At 43.2% G+C, this 19,382-nt stretch overlaps 2 protein-coding genes across 3 annotated transcripts; both read right to left on the reverse strand.

Annotated features, from left to right (window-relative positions):
* Positions 1 to 417: 417 nt before the first annotated feature.
* msl2b (MSL complex subunit 2b) lies at positions 418 to 5,142 on the reverse strand. Its single transcript, XM_030768739.1, has 2 exons — positions 4,124 to 5,142; positions 418 to 2,823 (listed from the first exon to the last, which is right to left on the reverse strand). The coding sequence occupies exons 1-2, from the start codon at positions 4,263 to 4,265 to the stop codon at positions 1,127 to 1,129; spliced, it is 1,839 nt and encodes a 612-aa protein (XP_030624599.1). The 5' UTR covers positions 4,266 to 5,142; the 3' UTR covers positions 418 to 1,126.
* A 3,013-nt stretch (positions 5,143 to 8,155) lies between these two features.
* Positions 8,156 to 17,636, reverse strand: stag1b (STAG1 cohesin complex component b). Of its 2 annotated transcripts, none has more exons than XM_030767461.1 (33): positions 17,563 to 17,636; positions 17,289 to 17,406; positions 17,053 to 17,199; positions 16,813 to 16,909; positions 16,577 to 16,653; positions 16,227 to 16,431; positions 15,607 to 15,758; positions 15,440 to 15,513; positions 15,215 to 15,338; positions 14,987 to 15,085; positions 14,796 to 14,875; positions 14,598 to 14,705; positions 14,337 to 14,451; positions 14,105 to 14,222; positions 13,815 to 13,918; positions 13,596 to 13,688; positions 13,410 to 13,499; positions 13,091 to 13,294; positions 12,855 to 12,925; positions 12,637 to 12,724; positions 12,436 to 12,516; positions 12,180 to 12,272; positions 11,497 to 11,671; positions 11,113 to 11,252; positions 10,905 to 11,006; positions 10,587 to 10,735; positions 10,264 to 10,392; positions 9,943 to 10,146; positions 9,398 to 9,580; positions 9,187 to 9,300; positions 8,985 to 9,099; positions 8,605 to 8,685; positions 8,156 to 8,240 (listed from the first exon to the last, which is right to left on the reverse strand). In XM_030767461.1, exons 1-33 carry the CDS (start codon positions 17,589 to 17,591, stop codon positions 8,217 to 8,219), a joined length of 3,783 nt encoding a protein of 1,260 aa, XP_030623321.1. In that variant the 5' UTR covers positions 17,592 to 17,636; the 3' UTR covers positions 8,156 to 8,216. The 2 variants fall into 2 exon arrangements, with proteins under 2 accessions (XP_030623321.1, XP_030623320.1); XM_030767460.1 differs by having other exon boundaries at positions 9,398 to 9,572; positions 9,941 to 10,146.
* Between the last annotated feature and the right edge of the window lie 1,746 nt (positions 17,637 to 19,382).

A 19,382-nucleotide genomic window follows, 5' to 3' on the forward strand; every position in this document is an offset into this window, starting at 1 on the left:
CTCGCTCCATTCATCTCTGTAAACTCCTGCTGTGGGTGCACATACAAAAACAAAGGAGTCAGTCGACAGTAGAGAACACAGAGGAAAACTTAACAATAGCCTTTGGGATATACTCACCTGCCATTCATTTCATCTTCTCTAATGTATAGTAGTGGTCTGTAAAGACAGCTTAAAGAATTTGTGTCCAAGTGTACAGACAGACTAATATGTAAACTGATAAAATGAATGCTATGAGCTGAGAACCAGAGCCTATCACACACACACAACGTTATGTGTAATTTATATGAATGAATATAAAACATATTGGATCTATGAAATAAGACAAGAGACGTGTATTGTTTTTCCTTTTTTTGTGGAAATATGTTACATTTATATTACAGGTATTTAAATGCCCCAAGAAAAAAAAAAACAGTTTGAGACAGCAAAAACTAGCACAAACAGGACAGCAACATAATTTAGACAGAAACCGTACATACTGCATCCTGTGACTTGCATCTGTAGAAATGGTAACCTGATGATGGACTGAAATCTATGATAAGTGATATCCAATAAATACTGCAAATGTTGTTAATGTAACTTATAAAATATATCATAAAACGTATTTTTTAAATTGAAATTCGTAAGTCTGTGTACAAAAGAAAGTTTATAAATACAACCAATCTCTACTGACATAGCAGGTACCATTTCAATGAACAGGTCTTGTCTTCTAACCTACAAACTGAAAGTTTTCCTCCACTTATCCACATAACATGACCCACAACAATGAGGTCAAGTACTTTTTTTGCCAAAGATCATGCCTTATACATCACTTGTAGTGAAACGTTAAAAGAACTCTGCCAAATAGAAATCTCTCCACTTACAGTAACACGATTCATCTCTACTCCGCAATAGTGCGCGAGACAACAAAAAGCGTATTACAAGTGATTTATAGGCATAAGCTTCAGCAATAACTAATTTAACTGATAATATGAACTGGAACAGAATCACAGTAGCTGCCTTTATTATTTTTTTTTTTTCCAACTCCACTGGCGTCACCTTCACAACTCCTATGTGGGGCCACCTCACTTGATGTGAGTAGGGCTGGAATAAGGGGGGTGATGGTGAGTAAGAGCAGAGGGTTTGGGGCTCAACAGTCAAATCTCATGTCTAGAGTCTCATCGAACCCCTTCTCCTCGTGAGGTCCGGTGGCCAAGAAGGAGGCTACGGGGGAGCCGGTCGCCGAGGTGACGTTTAACACGCCCCCGGCCCCGCTCGCGCCTGCGTTTCTCACGGCTATGCTGGTAACGTTGATGCCCAGTGTGAGTCGCGTTTGCTCTAAGGCTTTCTCTGGGACAGCGAAAGCCTCGAGTTTCTTCTCACCATTGGCCATGTAGGAGTTCTGGCAGCCTCTGCAAATGCAGTCCAGACAGGCCTTGCGGTTGGAGTAACAAGGGCAGCGTTGGCCGCGGCATGTAAGAACACTTGGGTTTTGCGTGGCCCTGCCGCACTTACAGCCCTTTTTCTCCTGCGGTTTTTTGTACACCACTTTCGTGGGACTCCCCGGAATCAGGGCATTGGTAGATACCCGTTCTTTTGTCTTATCTTTTGACTTAGGGGCACCCTGTTTTGACTTTGTGTATGATTTTTTGGGCCCGTGATGGTCAAGGTTCTTTTTGACACTTTTATTGGGCACTAGCAACGTCTTTCCCACTTTTGACAACCCCCCACCGTTCGGCACGGATGCCATGTGAGGTACTGTCAATGCTGGAGCTTTAGGTTCACATTTGACAACAACAGGGGCAGAGGCACCCATTGGGGGTCCCCTCAAGATACTCGAGATGGGCAAGGGCTGAATCTTTTCGCTGTCGCTTTCTGATCGCGAGCGTTTTCGGCTAGACCGGGGCATCCTGGGAGTGGCTGCGGAGCACAGGATCCCAGAGGAGGGTTGTGGATTTTGCTGAGTGGTGGGATGCTGGGGCACTAAGACGCCTGGGGAATCGAGGGGAAGGGAGGGAACAGGCCGGGAAGAGTCGTTCGAAGCGGCAGAACAGCCAAAGGGTCCGTTTAAATTCCCTGAAGCTTCGAGGCTTGACTGCAGGATGGATGGACAGTCATCCTGAGAGACATGGTCAGGCTCCAGAGTCCTGAGTACCTCCTCGACACTCAGAAGCAAAGTTCCCCCGTCGTGTTTGATGTCCTCTCCGAAACCGCAAATGTCCATGCTGCCTCCGCAGATTTCTTCCCCGGCCGTCGCCACCGCGTCGCATACAGGTATCTCGTCTGTGTAGTCCTCCTGTTTCACAACTTCACCTTCCACATCCACAGTGACAGGTGCACCGCTCTGCGGAGATGGTAAACTGGCTGTTAGCTCATCCACGTTGGTCAGGCCGTTACAGGCCTGGAGGCCGTTGACCCCCAGAGGACTGGGAGGTTGCTCTTTGACCTCAGCCGGATGGGGCGGCCGGTCCTCATCGGGGATCCTCTCTGAGGTTGAAGGTGTTGGGGAGTGGCGTGTTAAATTCAAGGAGAGGGAGACCTGAGACTCCTCCTCTTGTTTGCTGTTGCTGTCTGATGAGAGACCCTCATTGAGCATAGCCAGTATGTCAGGTGAGCCACCCACAGTGTTGGCTATATGCTGGGCGAGTGGAGAGTCTGCGATGTACGCACATAGTTTTTTGTAACAATCCACCAAGATACACAGCTGCTTGTTTTCAGCAAACTGTTCATAGTCCTTACACCAGCTGCAAGATGGTTTCATCATCATCTTTTTGCCTTTACAAGCTTTGCAAACATAATGCTGGCATGAAGAGTTGGTTGGAGCAATTGGATCTTGAAGTAAGTTCCCTAAACAAGCAAACAAACAAAACTGGTCAGTTCTTTGATATGGAAAAGTTTTTGTGTTATCATCATAATTTATGCCATAATAATATATGAATGACTGATCAAAGAAGTTACTAGCATCTGCTCTATTCATGGAAATTAAATCACTGCTTCTCAAAACACAGTGATTAAAAACATGAAGGAACTTTCTGTACTTAATTTAACGAAGTTTCTAAAGCATTCAAGTTCCCCTACTTCAGAGATTAATCAAAAAAGAAAAAGAAGGGGAAAAAAAACATGAAAAAAAACATGCAACACACTGAAGAAATCAGATTGAGCTCAGTGACATGTAGGAGAATTCTCCTCAAACCAAAACGTTTTGCCGATATTAACTATAAAAACAGTAAAGAGTTATTAGAGCTTTAGATTAGGTCATGTTATACAGTTAGCATAGACCTACTCAAATTGCAGCTCACAATGGATTGATTATTTTCAGATCGCCGGAAGACAATACGATGGTTATTTGTGGGCATTGACTGAAGACGGCCCACTAGGTGGAGCTCCTGGTCAACAGACTAAACATACCACAGGAGGACTATAAAATTACTACATCGGTTTCGATAGACGGATTTGATCGTGGTGAGAACATACCAAGATCACATGCACTTTTCAGCTGTAACATTCTCAATGGATTATATCAACACTGAGGAATATGAAAAACAGTGAACCATCACTCGTATATTAAATACCCCAGTATCGCTTGGCTCATTTGGTGAGTCCCGCCTCCTTTCGGAAGAGGGGGGCTTGATGATATCCAATGCATCTTTAATTCTGTACTGAACGCAAGCATTCAGTCGTAAACATGTGGCTACACAATATGTCAACACGATAGCTTCTGTCATTAAGATGCCAAACGCAGCTCTGCACTGTAAAACGTTTTCCTATGTATTCGTACAATGAGTCTCACATTTCATTCAACTACCTCTTTCCAAATATATTCTGCTTGCTTAATGAATCATGGAGCTGCAACTACATACGGAATGCTTACGAGAAAAAAAATCACATCGTGGCTTAAATATAACAGCAGCGCACGCATTTATAATGCAATTATTTCGTAGAACAGCAGACAGACGACACAATCATGCGGTCTCACAGCTGAGGGGCACCAGCTAAATCTCGGTTTAAGGACCAATGTCTATTTCGCATCGTCAGTGGGGGTGTGTCACACGTAACGAGTCTGGGAAACCAAAATAAGCGTGACAGTAATATTAAAGATGACCAACAGCAACAATTAAAAATAAACCAAAGACAAATCAATACTCACCACACACCAGGCAGGAAAGCGATTGCCTGAAGAAAGGTAACAGCTTGTAGAGTTCGGCCAAAGCCTGGGGGTCCCGGGGATCGCACTGCAGCACCGAACGACAAGCTGACACGTAGAGAGTGGTCGCATTCACCGGGTTCATCTCAGCAGCCTGGCGCTAGGTAGATCCAGTCGGATGAGAAAAAGACAGGAACGACAGTACCACACCGCAGGTCCGCCAGCTGATGTATCCTCAATGTCGCCAAGTAATGATGCCGCTGGTGAGCTGGACCTGACTCGCAACGCCGTCGACCGTTATGTTCGTGGAATGGTTGAAGCATGCGAATTTTGCAGCAAGAACTTCTGAATGGACTTTTAAAAATGGACTGAGTTTGCACCACTTGATTAAAATGTTAATATGCCTGGTTAGGCGCTGATTAGGGACATGCAGCGTGATGTACCCAGCTAGTGAGGAATCCTAGCTATCAGCACATACACGCGTAGGACAGTCTGCACACAGGAGCAAAGCGTAAAACATCACATTAATTATAACCACTCCATTTTAACGCTTTCCCCTCTTCCACGGTACGAAATACGCCCAAATAATCATCATCGAATAAAAGTTAATTTCCTGCGATCAATCAAAAAACAAAAAAGGATTTAGTGAAAATTACAAGAGAACTAATTCTGGTTGTTGAAGAAGAATCAGTTGTCCTCCATACAATCCAAATGGGGTGTTCCTGTGTCAATTTAAAAATTCAACAACAATGCATTGGTGGCGCTCTTCAACCACAAGCTAACGCTGGCCTCCAATTACCAGTGCTGAGCAGGTGGTAGCTACCAAATTCAAAACGAGTTGTAAGATATGTCCCTCGTCTTCGTTTCCTTGGATCACTGTTTGCAGAGCATGTTTCCGAAGAGGTATTTCACTTTAATTCAGAGATAAGCATTAACCTTCGACCCCAACACATTCGGGGACGGTGAGAGGATCAAGACGTAAGCACAAATTGTGTTATTGTCCCCCGCTTTTCATGGCGGTGCCGTTGCAAAAACAAAATAGGCCGCTTTGATACAAGTTCTTGTAACGTACCCCAAACAATTGGCGTTAGCGAGGAAGCAGTTTAAACAACATACTGACAAAGTAAACGAAAAACCATAGCACAAATATACGTGCGAAACTCTATAAAAAACAAACAAAATATGCCAAGGAAAAAGCTGCAATCTATCAGACCGGCCGCGAGTGTGAGCTGCGGCTCCAGGATATCAGGAACAAAAATAGGCCGCTTTTCTTCTTTTTGGATTTATCCTGGTGTCTCACGTCCTTTTCGATCCGTTTTAAGTGTAATTCCAGTTAGATTGGAACTTACATTAAATCCATGTACAACGTTTGAAGTCACTCACAAGGGAAAAAACATTTGGAGTGCTATTGAAATGTATTTATATTTCAAAAGGCTGCTACTGCTAACTATGGAGGTTTCTCCCCTCCCGTTTCCTCTCCGCATTTGCACAAGGAGGGGGCGCTGCTGCCCACATCTCGCGAGAACACAGATTTACATTCCCGTGATAAAGTGGTTCCCTTGGTTACATAAACGTCTTGCTAAAACCCAAGTTTACGTTGCGACAAGTCTTTCTGTGCTGATACGTCTTGTCTTTTACGTACACAGGAAAAAAACATAATCAGATCCTATAAATATGGCATAACAACTGTGACTTAATGTTTTATCAGTTTTTAATGGAAATATGATTAGTCCGTTCGCTGACACGTAAAGACAGGTAAACAAACGTATGGCAAGCACTCACCCGCTATTAAAGAGAGCTTTCCAACCTCTAAAGGAATTTTCTGACCCTTAATAGCTGCGACAGAGGGTGGTCAATACAACACTGAAGATGACCGAGATGTATACAAAAATCATTTCGTGACAAGATCATACAAATGTTGATGGTGTGCCAGCCAAACTACCAGATCCTGAATACGCAGTCTTTTCCTGTCTCCCTCGTAAATGTCGGTCAGCTGGGGAGGTCAAGGATTGGAATTCACGCGTGCAAATCCACGCGCATAATTGTCACACAGCAGTTTCCTTTGTAAGGTGTATGAAAGCGGAGTTTCATGACAAAACTTGCTATTTTCCATGTAAACCTCCTACAAATAACTTAAACATGCAGTAAATAAATATGAACTACAAAACTGGCATTGCGGTTCTGAGAGAGATCGATGAATAGGTGAACGATGAATGAACAAAAATAGGAAACTTCTATATATTCAGTATTTGTCACATAATGATATTCTATCACATCAAACACATTTTTCTCACATATTTGCAATAACCTGAACATTTTGGTAGAAACATCCCACAGTTGTTACCCGTGCTTCTCGCAACTTTAATTAAGATTAAAGTCAGTTATATTGTAACGAACATATACATAGAAAATGTATGATGCACAATTCAGAGCAATTTAGTTTATTAAACACTGTGCGATACAAAAAGATATTTTCATTCAATGAAAAATATAAAGTCTCACTTGAAAAAAAGAACTTCAAAAGCGTCCCACAAAAGTACTACAGCTTCTTTTTTGATATCCAAGGATGGAAACATCTTGCCCTAAAATCCCCAAGAGTCTGGCAACAAAGTGGATACAAATAATGTTATTGTGAAGAAAATCACTGGGTTAGATTATATTGTTGGTACTTAAATTTAAACTAAATTTTCTTAAACTCAGAAAGAGGCATATGAAAATCTTAAACCAGTTCTATTTGTTGATAGTGAAGCAGTAATGCCTCACAGACTCCAATGTGTTGCAGCCCTATGAACACTAAAAACTCTTGGTCTGCACTGTGAACAACCACTTTTTTTAAAATTGTAATTAAAAAAAAAAAATCTTGTTTTTTGACATCATCCATGTGTGTACCAACTGTCCAGCAACTCCAGTGATTTCTGTAATCCTTTTCAAACCTTACTAAAATGTTTAATTAGCGACAATCAAGTTGGTTCGACCGCACATATATACATTTTGAAACAACATATGGAGAAAAAAAAAAAGCTTTCAATACTTTTTAGAGAACACATCTGTAGATTCAGACAGCCACAACAAGAGCATTAATACACTTTATTCACAGATTTAAAAAAAAAAAACAAAAACCCCAAAACATCTCCATTGTAGGACGGTCCAAATATTTAAACGCTTCATTTAAGTGGAATGTAGATGGAAAAATCCCACTGGTAGTTGGACGTCCTGTTTAAGGCTGTAGTGGAGTGTGCCACAACCATCCTATTCAAGGGCAGTGACAGGGCCCTTGGGATCGTTCAATGCATTGTTCTTAAAAAACGCATCCTCATGCCTTGTCCAGCACTTAATGTAACCCAAACCAAAAACATAAAACATTCACAGACATATTACATAAGTGCATTACAGCTTGGATGTATTCACAGATACATAAAAGATGAGTCTACGTTATTTAGTCTTTGTAGGGATGTGGGGGTTAAACTTGTCTATGAGAATGAGGAGAAACTGGATCTTTACCTCCTTTGTCTGATAGGAGTGACCAAACAAGTGTGTTTTAAGACCTTTACCGTTGTGACTCCCCACAGAACCATGCCATCTAAACTATTGGCTTTCTCTGTATTTTATCTGTATTTATCTGTATTTTCCAAGTTTGCAGTAAGCAAATAGTAACAGGGAATTTAAATACAGTTCTTCGTTTGAAATGAATGCATACATGTGATCATTTTTCAAACTGATCAAGCTTATTTGTAAAAGCGGTTAATATATACGTTTGACTGGTGAACCAATGCACTTCGGAACACACTTAAAACACGTCTGGATTTTTAGACTCAACACATTATGCATACATGGAGGGAAACTGAGCAGTGGACCCACTGTAACCTCAACACTATCTTTATGTGATTTTGACATGAGGATGAATGAGCCACATAGTATCCACCATGACTGCATCCTTGCCTAAAAGCACTACAGTATTCTGCGTTTCATCAAAATGTTTCAGATGTAAAAAAAAAAAAAAAAAAAAAAAAATACACTGCCTCCAGTTGCCCCCCCCCCCCCCCATTCAAGCAGGGACAACCGTATTTGATTCTCTCCCATTCATGTCAAACTGTCCTTAAAACATCTGCATTCCAAATCCCTGTGTGGAAAAGAAGAGAAATGAACGTCAGTTTAAAGTTACATGCCAAAAAAAAGGCCAGCAATATTTTAACTGTATATTCTGTATGTATTACTCATAGAACTGTATCAATACAGTTTGTTTGTAATTTGTGATAATTTGTTTAAAGCGGTGAAAGATGCTAAAAGATGGTCAGATTAACTGCTGGAGTGTCAAATTATAACAATTTTAACACATTAAACTATCTGCTTGGTTATAGAAATTGTACAAAAAAAACAAACAAACAAAAAGACCCCACACAAACAGAAAAACCCCTCATGAGCTCAACCTGACCTGTCAATAAATGGGAAGTATAGTAGTGTTGACATCAGTAATGTATACTCACAGACTCATCTTCTATAATAGCCGTAGAGTCAAAGAAATCTGGTCTGAGTTCAGCTCTCTCCCTTCTGTTCCGGGATGGAGGCTAAAAAGCAAAGTCAAAAGCAAAGTTACTTCAAGACCCGCTACACAAAAACCCCACAACAAAACAAAAACAAACAAAAAAAACCCCAGCTGAATGGACAAGTTCTAGGTTACAGGATTTACACATTCTCTCTTGACAAGAAAGCAGTACAGTGTACACATCACCATCATGCAGTCTCGTTGGTCCATCTCTAAAAGTAACAACACAAGTTCATTTCTTTCCTTCAGTATTCTAATGTGAGGCCCTAGGCTTAACCCAAACAACCTGGCAAAGTGATGGGGCAGAAACAAATGACTTACCAGATCAATGACCATGGTGTCCTCAAACTCTTCATTCATGTCTTCTAACTGGCCACGCGATGACATCATCACGTCTTCGAAAATGGGCTCTGCGTCATCCTCCATTAGGCCCCGACTAAAGCGAGACAGGTTTTAATTACACTGCACCAGCCTGTGTCCCTTAGGCCTGTTATTGTAAGAGCTCTAATAAATGAATACTTACACTGCCTGTCTAACTCCTGCACTCCTTGCCTTCATATAGTTCATGGCACCTCTGTCCTTCCTGTTCACCTCATCCATCTTCTGCTGGCCTAACCATGACATCTGCATCTGTGGACTAATGACAGTGACAAAGACAGGACACGGCGTTAATGAATCACAGCTCCAGACATATTTATTCTGCTTAAATAGCTTGAGCTGGACCGGCAGTGTACTTGTGAAGGTAGTCAGGTTCTGAGCCCTGTTCTGATGAGTCCTGGTCGGGGATATGTTCTGCAGCCTGTCTTGGATTCTCTCTCAGGACCGTGGAGGTGAGCTGAGGGGTCTGCATCGCTCCCGGGGTCTGAAGGGTTTCGTTACGCATCACCCATGATCCGTCCACACTGTCGTCTGCCGCGGGAAGAGATGAGATTGCAGGTTAAAAGATTTCCCACACGCAGGTAAAAGTGGTAGAGCCCTGACTAATTCTGTACGTTCACACTGCAGTCAGGAGTTAGAGGGGGTAGTCATTTAGGGCTTGCTGTGTGAATTTTAGCACATTATTCGAACAAATTCTCCTCTCCTAATTGGTCCTCGTTAACGCTGATACCATACGATTGATCTTTCCTGACAACTCCCCGCTGAAAAGAATTATACACATCCAAGGACTCACTAATCAGTGAACCATTTTCAGCAACAGTCATCACACCGAACATCATACCAGTCTACCGATGAGATGCTTGGGGGGGGGGGGGGGGGGGGGGTGTTCTGTTCCTCACCTTCTGTGCGTTTCTTATGCAGGGGTGGCCGGCCCTTTTTACTGCGCACTGAGCTGGTTTTGCTGCTTATGCTGCCACTGGTGACAGACATGCGGTCCTCATCTCCACCTGTTAGCAGGGAGTTTCTGTAGGCGATGAGTGGCAGCCACACATCCTCACGCCTCTCCATCATGTGCTCCGTCATAAACTTCTCAAGGTACGAATGACTAAAGAAACAAGAGAGGGGTGATAGGAAATGGTCACAGATGCACTCTTTTCCCCCGGCAAAGTAGCACAACCAGTGTGTTTCGTCTCAAGAGTGTGGTGGTATTCTATATCCTTACACAGTCTTTTTATCCTGCCGTAGGAGTTTGGAGGAGAACTCACTCAGCACCTCCAGAAAAGCTAAGTTTGGTGGAGGAAAGTCTGGTCCTTTTGGATTCTGATATTTAAAGGCAAACTCGATGCCATCTCTGCAAGAGACACATTAATGAAAATACAAAGCCCAAAAATGTAGAGAGAGAAAAAAAAACAAAACAAATCAAAACAAAACATCAAATATCAGGTCAGTTATGATCACTCTTCAGAGGCTCAGAGTTTATAAATCAATAACAGAGTTTCGCTGGAGGTTCTCCAGTGCATGCGGGGAGCCTGGAGAATGACTTACTTGTGCAGTGTGGCCACAGCCTCCCTGGTTTTGATCTGGTCCAATCCGAAGGTGAGAGCAAACCGACGGGCCAGCTCTTTAATCCCACTCACATGGGAGGAGGTTCGGTCCAGGTTGGGCCCCTGATCTTGAATCAGCTCGTTAAAGAGCTATGAGATTGGAACAGGAAATAAAAAGAAGAAAATAGAAATGGGTAAGAGGAGATCATTACTCAAAACAACACCACTGGGGAAAAAAAAAACCCCCATCACTGTGCTATCACATTACATTAAGACAGACTTGCCTGTTGGCCTGCCTGTGTAGTAGAGTCTCGCCTACCTTTTGCAGACTGAGGATCAAAGTCTTGGCACACAGGATCTTGTCAGTTTGTCTGGTCTTGCTCAGTGTCTCCTTGATGATGTCTCCATAGTCATTATAATACTATGAAACAACACAGAAAAATAATCAAATAAACGTGCACTGTTAACCTTTGTCATACGCGCGTGTGAATGCCTGTGGGAGGGACAGAGCTATAAGGCCGCATTACCTTCATGTAGTGTTTGAAGATATCTGCTGCTGCAGGCATGTCCACTATGTCGTAAATGATGAGCTTACTGAAGGCGGCCAGCAGGTTTCTCCTCTTGTGTAAAGCCTCGATTTTATTTGCCTCGTCCTCCTCATCTCCTTCTGAAATCCAAAGAGCCCACACAGAAAACGGCTAGTCAAACACACGGCCCAAGTGACTGAGTCAAGCTCTGGTAAGACGATCTGTTACTGACAGCGGTTTCATCGCAGCTCCAACATTAACAGTGGCTAACAGTTAGAACCGGCCACTTGTATGGTTCCTCTCTGTCTCTCTGGCAGTTTGACACAGAGCGTCCTTGGACCACTCTGATTTGATCAGATCAGGTGAGGGATGAGAGAAACGCACCCATGCTCTGGTTTTCGTCGTCCTGGTCGATGAAGACGTGGTCCAGGACGAAGCTGAGCAGTTCATTTTGCAGAGCGCCGTCCGGATTGAACACCAGTGGTTGTAGGGAGTCTCGACCCCCAGTGGTCAGCTGGTGACTGAAGATCATCAGCAGGTCACATAGCAACATGAATGCCTACGGGAATACGGGAGTGGCTAATGTTGGTTCCATGACTAATAAACAAATCACAAACCGTTACAAAAACCCCAGAACAACAGGGCATGAATTTAGAGTCTGGCAAATATATATATATATATATGTGTGTATATATATATATATATATATATATATATACACACACACACACACACACACACACACATACATACATACATATATATATATACACACACACATATACACACAGTGTACACTGTATACACACACACACATATATTTATACGTAAATCAAGCTTTATTTCACAACAAACAGCTACCATCATCCCAACATGCACAGTCCTTACCATTCTGTGCATGAACTGTTATGAAAAAGGCCTTATCCCTCTGAAGCCCTTTGGCTTTACTCATGTATATGTCATGTGACACTGCGCTCTCATTAAGTTTGTTGCATTGATTTTTTTTGTCCTCTCTCTGAGCAAAGCAGAATCAACAGGATGAGGATGAGATCTCGTCATTTCCTCACCTGCTCCTTGACAGGAGTGTTGACGTTTGACAGGCACTGCTGGCATATAGCCAAGAAAGACTTCACTACTCTCCTCAGGGCTATCAGGTCATCCTAGACACACAAACACAACGTATTAAACATCCCCACTAAGTCTCCCTGGGACCAAAACCGTGTCAGGGAAACACTAGTCTCAAATGGAGAATCTTTAAATAATACAATGTTTGTATTCAGGGTGTGTGTGTGTGCGTGCGTGCGTGGGAGGGAAGTATCAAACCTTTGATGGAGACCCCTCTGTGACCTTGACAAGCTGCCAAAGGATGGAGTAATGGGAGCACTGGAGGGCCTGCACGGCAATCTGAGCACAAAAAAAAACCCATCAGGAGTCCAGAGGAAAAAAAAAAATCCTTTCCACAATGTTTTCCAAAAGCAAAGTGCTAAGCTTCAGTCATTTGTGCACTTAAAGCCACGCTTTTACCTGTTCCGGCATGGAGCCTTGTTCTATACCCATCTTGAGTAATCGGTAACAGTAGCTAAACAGGTCCCACTTGGTCAAGTCATGTGCACTGAGAAATATAACGCAAAAGTGTTAGATCTGTCCTTATTGTGTTCACATGGGTGTTGGTTCATTGTGAGACATGTAACACATTAAAACTGCAGTCACTGCGGACATGGAGATGCAGTTTAGCCTCTTACTTATGGAAGGCAGTGAGTTTCTTAAGTGTGGAGAGGACGTTGTAGATGTCATCATCATCAGCTTCATCCCCCTATGGGCAAAAACACAGAACAAAAGAGAAAACGGTCATCATCTGAAAAGAATTACGCATCTGATTAAGATCTGATGTACCTGAACTTCCGCGCAAATTTTCATTCATCAGCAATAAAAAGCAGCGGAAGACCAAACTTAAGAAGACGTAAAGTTTCCTAGCCACCTCTTGCAGTAGGTCCTCCACAGAGTGACTGAAGCGATCGGTCAGCTCATCAATGAGTTGGCTCCTGGAGATGTCCACACGGTTCATGATCGTGTACTCCTCACTACACAGGATACTGTATGTCCTGCTACAGGCCTCCAGTACCTCTGTTTCTGTGTGCTTCTCCACCACAAAGCGAATCTGCTTCAGCAAAGCGTCTAAGTGCTGACCAGTGACAACAGAGAGGGAGAGACATACACTTATTAGTATCCACGTTTCTCTGTGTTATGGATTATTGTTCGGTGATACAACAACATCATGTATTGACAAGATGGAAGACCTTTTCCATTCTTCCAGCACTGTATACATCCAGGTCAAAGTACTGTGGAATTTGCAGGAGATTTGCAACTTTCTCAGAGTCTGTTTGGTACTGGAACAAAAGAACAGAATTGATTGTAAGGATGAAATGAGACATTAAACAACATTTTTCTTGAACTGCGATTCGATAAAGAGAAATGCCTTTTACCTTTGACAGGAGCATAGGGAGGGCCATGATAAAATGTTCAGTTAGTTTGTTCTTATCGTCAATTTGAGTCTTCCTCTCTTTCGCAGTTAGGACCTAGGGCAACAGTAAAAAGCAAAGTAATGTATATATACACAATACAAATATTTACACCATCGCATAAGCTGTTATCAAACTGAATTGTCTCCAGGTAGAAATTAATGTGAAACTAGGTATTCCTACCCTCTTCCCTGTCCCTCTGCCAACAGGTGGGTGAGCTTCTGCTGCCTGCCGAATGGTGCAGACCATCAGCTCAATAAGAGCACTCTCATGTCTGTCTCCCAGTGCTGAAACACACACACACACACACACACACAAACACACACCAACGCCATTATACGACGCAGACCCACAGGACCAAATTGGTTCTGACTTTAAATAACAGATGCAATCATGCTGTGAGAGGTGGAGAGAATACATCCAACTCCTAAAACAGACAGGGAGGACCTGAAACATGTTGAGTGTTACAGTACCTTCCTCCCCCTGCATTGGGTCCTCCAGGAGAAGTTCTGTCATACACTCCCAGTCTTTCAGCAGCTCCTGAGAGCTGTCCCACAGGCTGTCTACCAGGTAGGCTGCATGCTCGTGCAGCTGCGCATTTGTAGAGAGATGAGAGAGTTGAGTGATGGATGCCTGGAGTGTGCATGCCTATCCTGGTAGAGTGACTGTGAATGGTTGTACTGTGTTTGGCACGGGGTGGCTCACCTCGCTCTCCAGGAAGAAGAGTACCAGCATTCGGATCAGGTTTCCATTAGGACTGTTCCTGCCCCTGCGCTTGGCCAAGGCCTCCTCCGCCTGAGGGTCGTGTCTGCTGAACAATCTGATTAAAGCGTTTCAACATCAAAGTTAGTCTCAGGAGGAGTGCTGAATTCAGAATAGAAATTCAGAACAATTCAAATACACAACACAAATTAAGTTCCACACGTGGGGACAGCGGCGCTTTGTTTCCGTGAGGACTCTACTCACTTCCTGTGAAGGAATTCTCCCGCTGCCACGGCGACGGGCCGGTGGGCGGAGTAAACCAGGTGATAGACATTCTCACAGTCTTCATTAGAGAGGGCTTCCTCGCTGCCACTGAAACAAGGCAGGCGGGAGGCGGGGGTTACGTGGGCGCGGCGGAGGAGGTGAAAGAAAAGGAAGAGGAGGTGGAAGGGAGATACTTACTGTAATATGAGAGTCACTAGTCTGATGGCCTCTACTGCCACGTCGTATTCCTTATCCAGAGTCATAGACACGATGCGATCCTGACAGAAAGACACGTGACATGACACACTCAGGCATCAGACACAAGTGTGACGCTCAGTAAAATATATTTCCCATTGATGCATTCACAAAGGTCAAAGTGCTTTGTTTACCTTAAAGCGATTAGTGAAGAGCTCTAATTTAGGGAAGAGCTCTCTGTTGGTGTAGAGGTTCTGAAGTGCTTTAAGACACTTGAGTCTCACCTCTCCTTGCTGATAAAGAGGAAAATAAAAACCACTTACAATCTTACAGTTTGATCAAATCATACAACATACGTAATCGCCTAGGGTGTTATGTTTTCTATAACTGCATGCATGGCACACTCTTCTTCATTTACCCACCCTGTCATGCAATGTCCAGCCCACATACTTCAGGTAACTGTCATTCAGAAAAGCATCACTGTACATCTTCATCCACACACCAATCTCCTCAATACAAATGGCTCTGATCTCAGCAATAGCATCCCTGAAATCAGTTAAAAAAAAAACACACAGCAGGGAGATGCAGCAACAACTCGTCACCGTAGATACAATCGGCTGTGGTTCTGCTGCCGAGCGATCGCATACCTGTAACGGTGCACAAAAATCCCCTTGAAGATGGAGTTCATCATGTTTTCAATCTCATCTTGGTTCTCTTGAAGCTGAAAGGCAGATCAAACGGCTGACATGAGAGGAGCGTCGGGCGAAAAGACGAGAGGGAAAGGGGTAGATTAAAAAGTCGACTACTGCCTCACCTCCTTCCTTTTCTCCAGCAGCAGTTCCAGCTTCTCGCTGGCTCTTTTTCCAGCTACCTTGTTGCGTTCAGCCTCGTACTGTCTCTGCGTGTTGTCCTGGTTAATACTCAGGTTCAGGGCCACGTTCACCAGAGCAGTCATTAGTTTCATAGCTATGCAGTGAAATAAAAAAAAGGGACCACAGTCAGGCACCGTGAAAACAGAAAAAAAAAAACCCTCATCTATTTGCCAACATTTTTTTAATGGCTTGTGGATAACTTGCTTTGTTATTCCATAAGAGTTTTTTTTTGCCTGTGTCTATGTTTAACAAACATGGGATTACTCCACTATTGTTTTCTGTGTTGCCTTAAATGAGGTGTTGACCTCAATTAGCCACTGAGGACTAATAGACAGCGTAAGACAATGAAACACAGACTAACTCTGTAATGGTGAATCATCAGCTTCAAGACCCATGCGCTGCACTGTCTTGCTGTGAGCCAAAACACAACTCAAAAAACATTTCTATTTCAGAATACTGTGACTGTGTAGGAAAAAAAACCTTTCCTTTTAAGTCATGAAAAAGGGGCACAAAGTGCTCAGAGTTCTTCCGTGTGTTGTTTGGGGAGAGCGGACATGCTCACCTGCCAGGGTGCTGGTGTGTCTGAAGGCTCGGACCTGGGAGTCGGACAGCCCGGTGAGGAGGGAGATGACCGTGTCCATCATGTACTCGTCATAGATAATGCTGTACTGGCACTGTCGGATCAGAACCCCAATGAACTCGCAGAAGTTGTAGCGGAACTTCTTCCACTGAGGGCCGGGCATGGTGAGGGGATAGTCTCCGCTATCCTGAAAGAGTTACGAGAGAATCGTAATTTTGCTAACAGTTACCAATGCCTATAGAAAATAAAGCTTTGAAGTGAACGGAACTGCTTGTAATTCTAAGTATCAACGTGCGGTGGGTGAAATAAAAACAACATAGATGAAAAAGTACCTCATCAAACTCTTCTGTCATCTTTCTGATAATTTCCGAATTTTGCATGTTCCGGAACATTTCGATCCGTACAGCACCTGTAGAAAAGGAAAAAACGAGACCATACAAAATTGGGCTGAGGAATTATATGTAAATCAGGTATCTGCAAAAACAAAATTGACTCATTAATCATAGAGACAACCGTGTAATTGATAGCACCTGGGATACAGGAAGAGTTCCGCACGGGTCAAAATTACCTTTACAACCAGAACACTGGATGAAGAAGTTGATCAGATCCAACAGTGCAACATCTCTGTCCTGCTTATAGGACTCAATCCAGTCATCAACAACTGACTGCAAATTACAAACCACAGACATGGGGAAAAAAAAAAAAAAAAGCACACAAGCAACCATAAATACATCACTCAGGTTACAGTATTTCTATTTTCCATCTGATTTTTAGAAGTTTTGAGAGCGTAGTGAGTGAGTGATTTTACCTGCATAGCACTCTTGCCCATTTTGACAACCTCAAACAGCGTGTTAAGATCTCCTTCTCCATTCTGTTGACTGACACCGTTGGGTTTCCTCCCACGCGGGGGTCCCAGCTGACTGACCGGAGACTTTCGGGGCTTCTTGTTGGCCGCCTGATGATTGGTGACAATGTGGTTAGGACAGGTTGCGCGTTGAACGAGTGAGATATTGTGACGTGTTACGTCATTAACGGTGAGCGTACCGGTGGTCTGCCTGGCCTGCCCCGTTTCCTCTTGCCTTTCCCTTCCCCTCCATCATCCAGCTCACTGACACTGCTCTGGTTCACAGAGTCCCCCTGTCCAGACTCATTAGACGAGTCCCTGAGTGCACGCGCGCGCACACAAACACACACAAATTCATAACACTGCCCGTTTCACAATCAAACAGCTCAAGGGGTAATGCCAACCTAAGGTCTTACATGTTTAAGAAAAGAAGTTAGATCATTATTAAAAAAACTGCAATTGACATTTACTTACTGTAAAACTGGAAACTCTGAAGTAATCATATTTCAGGATTTGGATTTTGAAGAGTGTTACTCTTTAGAGGTTTTCTCTCAGTGCAAGGTGCTTCTGGTGGCCTGCTGCCTTTCTTTTTCTGAAAGCCTCTTCAGTTTATACGAGCAGAGAGACGTCTTCTTGAACTCCAAAAGCTCATAACCTAAGAGGACAGAGTACAGGTCCCGACATGAATGGGAGTAAAACAACTGAAGTCATCACAAAACAAAGCCACTAGGGGCAGTAGAAACCACGTTTTCTTTTTTTTTCCCACCCCAAATGCCTGAGTGAGAGGCAGATCATAGAGAGGACCAAGGCCAATAATGTAAATATGAGCACGGACCCAGTACCAACACACAAATATTAAACTCCACTTCTAGATATTTACAATAAAAGTGTACAGATGGTTCAGGCCGTCTTGTTCACAATGTTTTGCTCTGTGTGTAACTGACTGTGATTTTGATGAATGCCTGGCTGACAGTAGGGGGCAGACTATGCAAGCCTTTCCCTTGGTTGCTGTGGAAACTGGTGGCGTATAGATAAAGATATGACTTGTGTGCTTTTGTGAAAATGAGGAAAAGGGAAGAGAATTAATCACAATGAAAAATGATACCATGTCCTAAATGCGAACGGCCTATTTCTCTCTCACTGCAGCGTATTTGGCCAAATACAGACAGCTGAGAGACTTGTCTGCCACCTGGCATATAGGCCTGTGTGTGTCTCATTGACACTAGATGGCTCTCATGTCCAGAGCATCATTCTCAGTGAGTTACCCATCTCTGGAAACTCAGGCTCCATACCTCTCCAGAGATTCAGGAGTAATGATGGGAAAACACACACTCGGATCAAAGACACTGTAGAAGCCCCTACAGAATGAAATGGACTCAGTAATAGTACAAACACAGAGACAACCATTCCAGCTATTCCACCCGCAGGAGCAGGCAAAGGTTAGTTTCTTTGGGCACAGTGCAGACATGTGACTCTACTCACATTATTAGCAATCTACTTCAATCTAGCAATTTGTCCTCCATTACTGCATCCTCAGATGGCTTGGGATAATTAAAGATATTAATCAAATCAAACCACACACACACTCTCACTCTCCCTCTCTCACACACACACACACATCTGTACTGAGCTGAGCGGGCGGTCATTATTCTGCAGCTGTCTGTTATGTAACCAAGGCAGAGGAGAAAAAGATACCAACATCACACGGTTTTAACTTGGAAAGGACAGTCTGTGGAAATCAAACACAGACAAGAGATTACACATTCAAGAGTGAGTTCAGATAAGACCTGTAATCTACATTATCCACACACTACTATACCCACAAACTGGATTTATGTAGATACACATCTTGCTTAAATAGCTGAGCTCCCAAATGGACCGGGGTTAATTCAGTCCAACCAATTGTTCCGTCAGCTTTCATTTCTCCTGGCTGATAGCTCATCAGAGCCTGAAACAAGCCTAGTATCATTTCCTCAAACAGGGGAATTAAACATGACTGGATCAATATACCTCCTAAAATGTCCTAATCGTTCCCAAATATAAATTATAAACTATCTGTGCATTCCAATAATACAGAGCTTCAAAGAGTATAAGACTTCTTCCAACAAACACACCTGATTAATTACTGCCAGTCCTCTCACTCTTACTTCAGTCAAGGTTCAAGAACCACCCTGGGACTTCCCCCTTTGACACCTTCACAAAAAAAAGGTAAGGAGTAAGGTGACAGGTCAGTTCGAGGTCAGAGGTTAATGACAAGGAAAGGTTATGTGAGAGGTACATAAATATGGAGAATG

The sequence above is a fragment of the Chanos chanos genome, chromosome 3 (assembly GCF_902362185.1).
Source record: "Chanos chanos chromosome 3, fChaCha1.1, whole genome shotgun sequence".
In the NCBI taxonomy this organism is placed as follows: Eukaryota; Metazoa; Chordata; class Actinopteri; order Gonorynchiformes; family Chanidae; genus Chanos; species Chanos chanos.

Coding starts and splice junctions, on each gene's coding strand:
- msl2b (XM_030768739.1), bottom strand. CDS start 4,265: ATGAACCCGGTGAATGCGACCACTCTCTACGTGTCAGCTTGTCGTTCG. Junction 2,824..4,123: donor GCTTTCCTGCCTGGTGTGTG/GTGAGTATTGAT, acceptor TTGCTTGTTTAG/GGAACTTACTTCAAGATCCA.
- stag1b (XM_030767461.1), bottom strand. CDS start 17,591: ATGATTACTTCAGAGTTTCCAGTTTTACA. Junction 15,514..15,606: donor TGCTGGAGAAAAGGAAGGAG/GTGAGGCAGTAG, acceptor TCTGCCTTTCAG/CTTCAAGAGAACCAAGATGA. Junction 8,686..8,984: donor ACACCATGGTCATTGATCTG/GTAAGTCATTTG, acceptor TTTGCTTTTTAG/CCTCCATCCCGGAACAGAAG.